Source organism: Convolutriloba macropyga, chromosome 1, assembly GCF_964194025.1.
Source record: "Convolutriloba macropyga chromosome 1, txConMacr16.3, whole genome shotgun sequence".
Taxonomy (NCBI): Eukaryota; Metazoa; Xenacoelomorpha; order Acoela; family Convolutidae; genus Convolutriloba; species Convolutriloba macropyga.
Window position 1 is genome coordinate 75593608 of NC_134468.1, and position 11266 is coordinate 75604873.

At 36.0% G+C, this 11266-nt stretch overlaps 2 protein-coding genes across 9 annotated transcripts in view; one reads left to right on the forward strand and one right to left on the reverse strand.

The window, feature by feature from the left end:
* Positions 1-8476, reverse strand: part of LOC142342668 (CUGBP Elav-like family member 3-A) — a 50047-nt gene extending 41571 nt beyond the window's left edge. For 6 of the 7 annotated variants that reach the window (XM_075394161.1, XM_075394141.1, XM_075394151.1 and 3 more), the window contains exons 1-2: positions 7029-8476; positions 3327-3409 (exon numbers count right to left, since the gene is read on the reverse strand). In XM_075394161.1, coding sequence (XP_075250276.1) covers positions 3327-3409; positions 7029-7575 — 630 coding nt within the window. In that variant the 5' untranslated portion in view covers positions 7576-8476. Of the gene's footprint in view, positions 1-1084; positions 1797-3326; positions 3410-7028 lie in introns of those variants that run through there. The other variant, XM_075394178.1, reaches the window with a different exon arrangement.
* LOC142342710 (serine/threonine-protein kinase 32A-like) overlaps positions 1-11266 on the forward strand; it is a 92924-nt gene that overhangs the window by 8743 nt on the left and 72915 nt on the right. The window lies entirely within an intron of this gene.

Here is an 11266-nt window from a genome sequence, read left to right on the forward strand (position 1 = left end):
TTCAGTACAGTCCGAGAACAGCCAGTTTGTTAAATATTATTTCATCATGAGTTCGCATTTCAAAAACAGTTATGATAAATCTTTCAGATGGATGAGCTTAAATAGGGAGAGAATTAATTGAGGTTTTTTCAGTTCAAAGAGAGCTTTTTCAGTATGTGAGCATAACAAACATCAATACTAAACAAAAGTTATCAACTCATTAGAAGCGAGTAGTGATTTTTTAATTTCTAAATGCGTACAGTAGTGTTAAAAAATTTTTCTAGATTTTCAAACTTTTAATTGAAAGAAATAAAACTGATGCTACAAGCTTTGAAGAAGTTTTCATGATGACATTTTCATAACAAAACTTCAATTCGATTATGTTAAAAATGCTGAATGTTTTTATGCATGAACATTTTTGCCCGGCGTCGACCGTCGTGTAAATTGGAAAATGGACTTTGCATCGAACATTGTTAAGTGAAAACTTCAAAATTGACACTGACACCCAAATGTAAATCAAATTCAGAAGCAATGACTTCATTGATCTCACACTCAATTTCCACCCAGTTGGAGAGGAGGAGAAATTTACACCAACCCAGTCACTTATCTTAATCCAGATTTATCCCACAATTGACATCGCATCCAATTAAGTCAGCATAAATCTCAACACATTAATTTCTCCAAGCAGCCTCTGATAATTTCCAAGTGTGAGGATAGCACCGAAATTAAAAGAGATTGAGATAACGCTGTGTGCGTGTGTGTGTGTGTGTGTGTGTGGGGGGGGGGGGGGGGTATTTGAGGAGTGGTAAGACGCTTAAGATTATTAGCAGGGTGCCTTTTAAACCACGATTCTATTTCCTGTGTACGAGATGCGGTCTCATAGTTGATAAATTGGAAAGTGTGATAAGATGACAGGGATTAGCGATTCGTGACCCCCCCCCCCCCCCCCAGCCAACCACAAAAATACCAAAATCGCACTCACACGCATTTGCTTTACGTAAAACGTAATATTCGAGTGTCCAGCCAATGGGGTCGAATGCAATGATTTTAGAGTAATATGATTCTAAATTGCGTGAGAAATGAGAAGTCGAAAAAAGTGACCAACCTTAAAAGATTCGGAACAGAGTTTAGCACACCTTCTGAGCATTAAAATCAAGAGTTGGAAATATTGAGTAACGTGACGCTAACTATCTCAATTTATTAAATGACTTTAGAATAAAAGCTAAGTACTACGACAAAAGATAAATCAAGGTGCGCTTAGTTAGAGCACATTTAGAAATTCGAGAAAGTGAAACAATTATGGACAATAGAAGATAGGTGTGAAGGGAAAATGGGAAAAAGAGTCTTTTTAGGAAGTAGAAAAATAAGGAAACGGAATCCCATTTAACTAGTTTAAAAAGAGGGTTAATTCACACAATGGCGCATACAATATGCGCGATAACAGGCACAATATTAACAAATATAATCATAATAGCGCACAAGAAGACAAAAAGGTCTCAAATTGAATGGATTTTGGCAAAAATGAGGAGAAAAGTAGTAAACAGAGCAAGGAAAAAGCGATGGAGGCAGAGAGAGAAGGAGCAAAAATATGACCCTCGAAGACAAGGGGGGATAAAAAGTGAAAATATAAAGCGAAGATATTTACTAATAATAAAAGTAATCGTATTACTATTATCACTCTCGCTATTAAGTGAGGAAAAAGATATCACGCACAGCAGCAGAGGTAGTAGAAGCAACAGTAGTGGGAACTGAATAGTAGTGGTAGTAGTAGTAGTAGTAGATACAGTATAGCAGAGAGTGCATTGGGAATGTATGGATGTATGCCTGAACAAATTTGAGGCAACTTGATACCCTTCAGATAATGATTAGATTCCCCAAAAAGCCATCATTGCTTCCTAATACACGTTAGTTACTTCCCCATTATAAATACATTACCACTTCTACCAGTAGTAGTAGTAGTAGTAATACTAATACTCCTCACTGCTACCTGTCCTGTCTGCTTCTTTCGCAGAGGCTCTTCTTTTACATGAGAGTACATCAAATGAAGTTATCACCAGATCTAATAAGGGGATTAAAGGACCTTTTCTAATTCCAATTTCAGACCGATTTAATCAAACAGGTTTCACAAAAATCGCCTCTTCTACACCAGTAGGCGACCACTAATAAGTCTCCATATAGCTGATAAACTGGATCTTGTGATGTCCTGTTCAGTTTAGAGAAACAATTTTACTTGACATTCAAAAGCTAAAGACTCAGAATACTTCAAAATTTGAGTACCTTTTCCATTACCCCTTTTCCAATTTTTGGTTTTCCTTAAATTGCGTATTGTAAGCCACTACAGAAATTGATAATTGGTAAAATTATCATTGGCTGTAAAATGAGCGTTTGAGATTGCAACCATTTATTTGGGTGGGCTCTTGCGAAAAAGGTGGAAATGTAGTTAGCAAATTGACAGCATAAATTTGCTACTGTTGCTGCATGTGATCATTAAATACCCTCACTTTCAGAAGGAAAACATTAAGACATGGAACTTGAAAGTGAAAGCACGTTTCTCAAACGATGACGTGTCTTGCAAATCGTTGGAATGTCGGAAACATAATTGTGCAATTTCTGAATATTGGGCATTGATAGGAGATTTAGAAATTTAGTTGACAACATGACCGACCCATCTATTTTCACAAAATTGAAAAGTTGTTCAAAAATTCAAAACTTTAAACTTATCCACAGTACCCGAAAATATGTGTCCATTAACATGAATGAGCATCCTCTTAAATTTAGGTTAGATTTAGGTTCCTCGTAAATTTGGATTAGAACAATACAATTTTTGAGATGAAGTTTGGGCTATTTCAAAAGGACATATGTGATGTACTAGAGGAACAAGCGGGTTATTAGCTTGTGAACGGAGACAGAATATCCGTCCATACTCTCCCCCTTCAAGGGATCCCATCTTGACAAGACACTTCCTACACGACACCAGACCTTTTTCTCATTACATTGTAGGTGTATAACTAATTGCCCTCTACATAGACAATACTTAGAACACAGAAATGCTGTAAATAAGAACATTCTCGTAATGTTATATTGTGAAATTGAAATACTTCACTTACGAAATTAACTTAAGAGTCAAATAAGTAACTCGAGCCAAAAATAAGTATGATAGTTTTATGTAACACATACATCGATTGAAAATTGGGATCTTTTCGGTTTGCACTGTGGAGCGAGTGGGGAGGGGGGGGGGGGGTTGCTCAACAGGAGGCATAGAAAGGAGGCATAGCGATAACAATAGGTGGGTGGGTGCCGATGGATGGGATCAGGTTAGGCAAATGTATGAATAAAAGAGGACTCACCCCAGGTAGAATCCGTTTCTCATGTAGGCGTTCTTGGGCATCCATTGCACTCTGGTTCTCACAGTAGGTCAGAAATGCACACCCTAAAACAGAACACATAACGAACTAATGAAACATCTTTTACATAAATATTCTACAGCTAAAACTGTACAGGTTTGTTCTAAAACAGCCAAGGTATCCAAAAACAGCAATGTTGCAAATTTCTGTTTGAAGTTACCTGTTTAAACATACCTGTTTAAACATCGAAAAGCAGCGCAAAACATATTTCTTCAACATATTTCTTTTTAAAACTTACGCATACCGCACATGTGGAAACTAGGACACCATTGTTGGTAAGGACAACTTGTCATAAATATTTACTTAATCTTTTCGAAAAGCGGACAAAGTTCCACAATCTACCCCTCCAAAAGTAGGATAATTACCCCCGCAGATGATTAGTTGAAGCCCTTTAGAAGTTTACAATGCTCCTTGAGGTTAAAGGGGTAATAGATATAATTACTCACTTGAAATTCAATAACTGCGCCAAGTATTTTAGACCAAATTAGCCAAAAAAACAATACAACAATTGCCCAGCTACCCTCGACGGGTGATTAAAATTGTGAGGTAAAGGAATCTATAATCTAAGGAATTTGAAAATTGCTCAGAATTGGTTCAGTAATTTGACAAAAGACAATAGGCTTTCACTTTAATTGTGTGTAAAAATTTGGAAAAGGCAAATTTCGGCGTCTTTAAGACTTTAAGGCAGTTCAGAGAAAAAACAAGGCCTAAAAATATTTCTATTGATTGTTTCCAAAGGGGCTAAATAGAAATATAGAATAAAATTGTCTTAATAGAACTCGAATGTTTTAAGTATTCGATCTTGAAGTGTTTACACTTTCGCTAGGTTCCATAACACCTCAGGCAGGAACAGTTTGTGAAATTGTTTTCAAATTTGGGATAAGATTTTTCCAATCTGTCAAGGCTGTTTTCCTTACTTGTTCAGGCGCTGAGCACGTCTACTAACAAGCCCATTTGTTCGTTGACAACTTGCGTTTACGAATTTTCACTATGCTATTTGTTTCGAAATCGTAAATCTTAAAACCCGTAAATCGATCAAATGTTTTCCTAATGAGAATGTTTGTAAAAAATAAGCATACCATTGGTTCGCTAGTTTTCTATTATTAAGTTATCCATGTCCTTTGTATCAGGCAACGTCTCACAAAAATGGGGTCTTGTGTAAGACGTTGAAATGGGGACTTTTGTAACCCCCCCCCCCCCCCCAAACGAAATTATAACCCCCCATTATGGTAAAATTACCATGATTGGGGGGTATAGGTTACTTGACCACTAAGCTGGGGTACTAGGGTGCTATAATAGGAAAGACCCCAAAAATGGGACCTGATCGTAAAACGTGAAAGGGTTGTTGTGGGTAATGGTGGTGGGGGGGGGGGGTGAATTAGTTAGGTATAGGTATTAAAATTAAACAAGGGCCCAAATGTGCTCATTAAATGATGTTTCATTTACGATCGGATTAATAGGAATGAGTTTCTCTTTTTAAATAATCGTTTATTGCCAAAAATATAACTGTAAATATTTAAGGGGTCGAAAACTTAAGCCATCCACACTTGTACAGGTTACCCTTTGAGGCTGTTGGTTACATCAACAAATTATGGGAAAACACCGTTTAGTTCATTATTTGTTTTCATTTATTGGTTCGAATCTCCCAAAACAAAAATTTATTAAATTTTACAACCTGGTGCCTCTTGAGAAATCCTCAAAAGCGCATCTGTGCCGTGGCAGCGTTCTCTTGAAGTCTTTCAGAAACTAATTTAGAAACAATCAAAAACATTTAAAAGCAACTGAAATTAATTAAAACACCAACAACGGCGGCTTCTATAGTGAGAACGAAATGTAATCAACAATTTAAGTTTTAGCGTTTATGAGTAGTTCAAAAACTGAAGGACTTGAAATTGAAAAGAAAAGCAAGCGCAACTTTCGTAAGTTATGTCAAGAATTCTGGCCAAAGCTGAGAATTCACGGGTGTTGCAACTTTAAGTTTTCATAACCTAGTTATAATTGATGATGCACGTTTTGGTATATTAGTACCCCTAGTGAGCACGAACCTACAGGTATGAACAATTTAATATTTAAGTGCCAAAAGATCGCTAGTAGTAATTTCAAGAGACATTTGGTGAAATCAAGTTTTTGTGTTGGTTCTACATGAAAAATTTATTTAACTGTGGTCGAGGACCGCTAAAATTAGTCCCTAATGTCATCATGTGTGTAAACAAAATTGCTCATACTCGCCCGACCTTGTTTATCTGGGTCTAATTTGTTGTATAACTGTTCACAACAACGATGTATTTTTTAATCGAAACCCAAAAGGACCTGAGAAAAGATTCCTCTTAAAGGAAACTCGCAAAATCATGAATAGAGCGTGATCGAAAAGTAGGTGAGCAACGTCAATATGTAAAAAATTGGAAAAATGCTTACACAGTTTTCAAAGAACTAGGAAATTATGTCAAATTTATCATCCAATCTCAGCTTATTAGGATCTCACGAAGTTTTGTCAAAAATGTCAACACATTCAATTTCTTAGCCCGTGTGAATCGTTTCACTGGGCTCTCAGCAAAATCATCCCATATTTCGAAATACAAAACTAATATATCTGATTTTTCAAGCAAAAGCTAAAACTCTTCCAATAATTTGACTGATCACAATTTTAGGCTTCGTTCACTTCGCCTTACTGAGAACTATTCAAGGTTTCTAACTGTTTTCGCAAACACGTGCTAAGCCTCACCAGCTAGTTTCGAAAGTTATGTACAGACTAAAGACGCTAAGTGGGCAATTTAGCAGCACTGGTTGGGGCAAAACGAGGGGGATCAAAACAAAAGGTTAAGGGTCAATAGGCACCGAAGCCCTTGTGTTAATGAGTCAATTAGTAGATCAGTGATAATTTGCTTTGACCCATACCACTTCCCCCCTTACCCGGATGCAGACCTAATTTCCAAACAGCAGAAAAATTTTATTCTACAGCAAGAATCTTTCAACATCCAGGGAGTTTACGGATCATTTCCCCCACTTACTTCTGTACTTCTGGACACCCCCCCCCCCATTTAATATGTTGAACCCAATGAACTGTGCGATTAAAGATTAAAAACTATTTAGTGTGCTTTTAATGTATCGCCAAAATGACGTTTTGGCACTAAAAGCAGTTTTTGAAGATTGAAACTTTAAATTAAGATGAAACTTTAAAGTTTTTGAAGATTGAAACTAAAAAAATGTGTGTCTTCGGGAGCGGTAGTAATCCAGTTTCAATATTTTTCTTAATAGTTTTCTTAAAGACCCTGTATTTATCCGATGTCAAAGTTTTCAAAAAAAAATCAACTGTCAATTGCGCTGAAGACAACATTGACTCTGCTATGAATAAAATAAAGGCTTTACTTTTCAATGAAAAACAGTAATCTGAGACACACACAAGTGCAAGAGCTTAAAGCCACGTGATGTTACGGGTAGCGTGACTGACATCCAAAGTTTACCATGTTAGAATCTAGAGATACAAGATTGATACCAATACTGGTCCATTTTCAAAGTCGATACACGCACGTACCCCCCCCCCCCCCCCCCCCCCACCTTATAACGAAAATAGTTTCCCCTTCATTATCCAAAGGTCGGAAAAGTTCAAAGAAACTGTATAGAAACATGCCAAAATAATTCACTCACCCTTGTGCATCCCAGTGTATTTGTCCTTGAGAATGGAAAACTCCACAATTGGTCCAAATTCCTCAAACATCGGCCGCAGATCGTGTTCGTGCAAGTCCCGAGGAATCTGGCCCACAAACAGTTTTATCAAGTCGGGGTTTCGGCTATTGTTGCTCACACCATTTGGGAACACTTTCGAGAACCCATTTGTCGAAGCTGAGCTATGGTTCTGACTGTTTCCCAAATGTCCGTTGGAATTTCCAGTGGCTCCAATGTTGCTAAGGGGAGTTTTGGGCGAAAATGGGGGAGGCTTCATCAGGGGCACGTTGTTCACACTGCTGGGGCTATGTTGCACATTCTCAGCCGAGGTGATCGTTTTGAGAGGCACCTTTTCAACGTTGTTGTTGTTATTGTTGATCAGGGTAATATTAGAGGGGTTAAGTTGTTCCTGGGGGAACACGGGTTGCATTTTAATGTCTTGAGGGACGGTTGAACAATTGAAATTGTTCAAAGATCCAGGGTTATTCATACTATCAAAATCTACGTTAGAAACGTTGCTTTGAAGCATTTTGGTCAGTATTTATCTACTTGTGTCAAACTTTTCTAATAAATAACAACTATCAAACTTTCGAGGAAAGTTTATTTTTAAATATTAACTTTGGCTTTCGAGTAATAAGAATAGCCAAATAGAGTAAAGAAATAAAACTCAACCAAAAATAAAATATGTGAGTAAAAATAAGTAAAGGGTCCTAGATATATTGAAATAAACAGAGTGCTATTTATTTATGCGTTAGTAGCTATGAGCTTGTCTCGCATTAACGTAACATAACAGGAATAGGACAAAACACAGGGAATGACTGACTTGAAATTTTAGCAGGATAAATCCGCTCCTCGTGATTAATTTCAAAATTTTCTATCTGTAATAGCTGTATGTACAGAGAGTAAATACAAACAAATAACAGACAACAAAAACGGAACCGATCACAAAATACTTCAAACGAGGGACACTAAAGCAGAAATTGCAAAATTTTTAAAATTGGATGATTTATTTGAGGATAAATTTTTGATAGGGATACAGTTTAGTAAATTTAAATGCTATTTAGTACTATTTGCCTGTACAGAATTTGCAGTTTGCAGTACTACTCACAAGCAAAAGACGGCTCTATAATAAACTCACGTAATACAATCAATACGCGTACGTTCTCACGAACACAACTAGCAGATGACTACTGGATGAAATAGAGTGTGAAGAAAATAAAGAAGCTATAGTGAAGTTGAGATTGAAATTGAACAAACGTAAACAGGCACTGGCACGCAAAGATTTTTCACAAATAGTGAGAGACGACAAGAGCTGAAATCACGCGTGAGAATGAACGATTAAGCGATAAGAGGCAAAGTGCGAAAGGAACGAGCAATGCCGACAAGAATTTACGCGCGCAAATTATGAGATGACGCACAATCCACTTGAAATTGATATTACTGGACAATAAATGACGTCTATTTACTCTTTCATATTTAGGCGCCTAATTCTCGACCAATTGGAACAGTCGCTCAAAATTGGAGCACACTCGACCAAATTTATTAGTACAATAATTAGCAACTTATGCTCATTTGCTAAATTGCCGGTAAAGCAAAGTATTTAATATGGTCCCCCGTCCGGCTATCACGTTTAAACGTGATCTAATACTGGTTAAATTTTAAATTGTAACTACCGCCGAGCAAGTAATAAAAAATTGAATTGCCAAATAAAACTCAAATGTATTTAGGCGTCAAAAATTCCATCCAGTTTAGAATGGACTAAATTGAAACGATCACCTAAATGTACAGGGAAAGATGACTGATAACTTTCCAGTAATTGGAAGTCGGGTAAATTCAGGGAACTTCGATAGCCTTATTTGGAGAGCAAGATTCGCCTGTATATTTTCAGCTAGGAAAACTTAGTAAAAATGTGAGGAAAAAGTCAAACATTATTACCCCATTTTTCTGCTGGCTCAACTAAAGCGTACTTTCGTTACGAACAAATAGGTAACTTTTCCTCAAGATGACTATATGATTTTAACTTCCTCAAAAATTAGACTGGTTAAAATTGTTCTAATTTCAGTCGAAGCTGTTTTGATATCGGATCTTTTCTGCTAGCGCACCCCCTCCACCCTGTCTAGCCGTTAATTTTGCGTTTGTCTCCCCCCCCCCCCCCCCCCCGCACCAAAACAATCGCTAATTTTACAGGCGACATTTACATTTCATTGCAACAAGAGTGTTTTTTAAAACAATTTTTAAAGTATTTTACATTGTTAATAATTACGAAGCCAATTTTGCTGCACATTGGTCAAAAGACTACATATTACGCCTGAATGCAGGCAGAAATGAAAATTTCACGAGCAATTTTATGCAAACGGTGTTGAAGCCAAAAAAAACCATATGCTTTGAGCTAAAATTATTAGATATGTTCAAAGGCCCCCTCTGCACGCAAAATTTGTCACAACATTAATTGAGGTACGGCGCGTTAAAAATTAAGGAAATCATTCTGGTCTATAACTAGCATAAAAACACAACAAAAAGAATTTCACAAAACTATATACAGGACCGCATTACAATCCGATTAATTTTCGAATAAAGAAACTCAACAACTAGACCAACTTCTTCCTCTCCATTAGAACAAAAAACTTCTCAAAGATTACCGAAGTAGTTAATCGACCAAAAAGTCATTGTAGAAAAAAATTGTGAATTTTGGATACATATTGTGTTGTATTATCACAAACCATTACGTGTCAATTGAAAGCGTTAGATAGTTTTTAATAGCTCCATCAATACCGAAGTAGACATTAAAATCATTAGACTTGTTCATAAAATTTCGAAAAGAACATCGAATGCGGGACAAACTAAAGTATTAAGCAATGTTTATGAAGGTAATTTGTCGGAGCCATAAAAACCATGAGCTTTAATAATGAAACAGAAAATTGTTTCATTATATCTTTTGAAAAATGAACGGACTTTATATCAATTGAACCTTTAAATGAAAAAATACTTTCTTTCAATTGGAATAAGAAAAATGCAAAAAAATTAACGACGACACACCCAAATAAAAGCAGAATCCTTCTTCAATGTAAAAATCAAGAAATGAACTAAAACTGGCCCTGTTATCACTGCGCAGATGTTAAAAAATCTCAATTTTCCTCGAAAACTATGCGTAATACTTTTTTTCTGGCTATTAAAAATCTCAATTGATCAAAAATAAATTATACGTTTTTTTATAGACGTCATTTTAGATTAGGACAAGTCCGCAAAAAGTTATCTCAAAAAAATTTTCTTACGAATCGAACCAAAATTGCAATTAGCCCATATCAGTCAGCAGTTTTTATGTCTGAACCATCGGTCAAACTGCAAGAACTGGGCCAATTAATCATATCTAATTCCTTTTTTTATGAAAAAAAGGAGAAATGCGGAATTTTCAGAAATATAGCTAACAATTTTGCCAAAACTGTTGTCTTAAATTATTGATTGAATCTGCACTATCCCTAAACGTAAAAGTTTTCAGACTAAAGGTAACAACTCCTTCATATTTTAGCAAAATTGGATCAAAGCTTGCGCAAGAAAATCAAAAAATGTGAACAGAACAACGGAAGTTACGTTGATGTTAACATTTCTTTAAACCTCCGAAATTCCATGGAAATAGTAAAATTCGAATAAAATCTTATTAATTTGAAATTCCTCGCTCGACAAGCTCCCCAATGATGCCACTCACAATCCTGTACGATGAATATATCGATCGGCAAAAATTGTTTGATCAAGAAAACCCAGTTGAGTATATAGCTCCTCCCGAACTAAAGGGGGCTTGAACAATAACTTTTTAAAAACAATTTAGCGTTCGAAAAGTTATTTTTTAATTACAACAAGTAGCTATTATAACCAGAAAAAATATTGTTTTCATTATAACCGCCATATAATGATAATCTGATTGAAAACAAATTGATGCATTTACAGATCTGTGTTAATGAATTTGTATAAGTCCGTTATACTTTCGGGAACAAAATCCATTATGTTTTCAGGCGAGGATGCTGCTTAAACTAAGCTTCCTAAGAGAATGGATTGCACAAAAAACTTGCGGTTTATAAAACGAAGAATAAAAAGCTTGGTGGACAAGATTTATGACCATAAAGTAGAAATCAGATATCAGAAGCTAGAAAAAAAATTTATCAGTGAAGAGATGCATTGCCTGTCAAATTTATATTAAAGCAATATAAGTTTTAGAATGATCATTA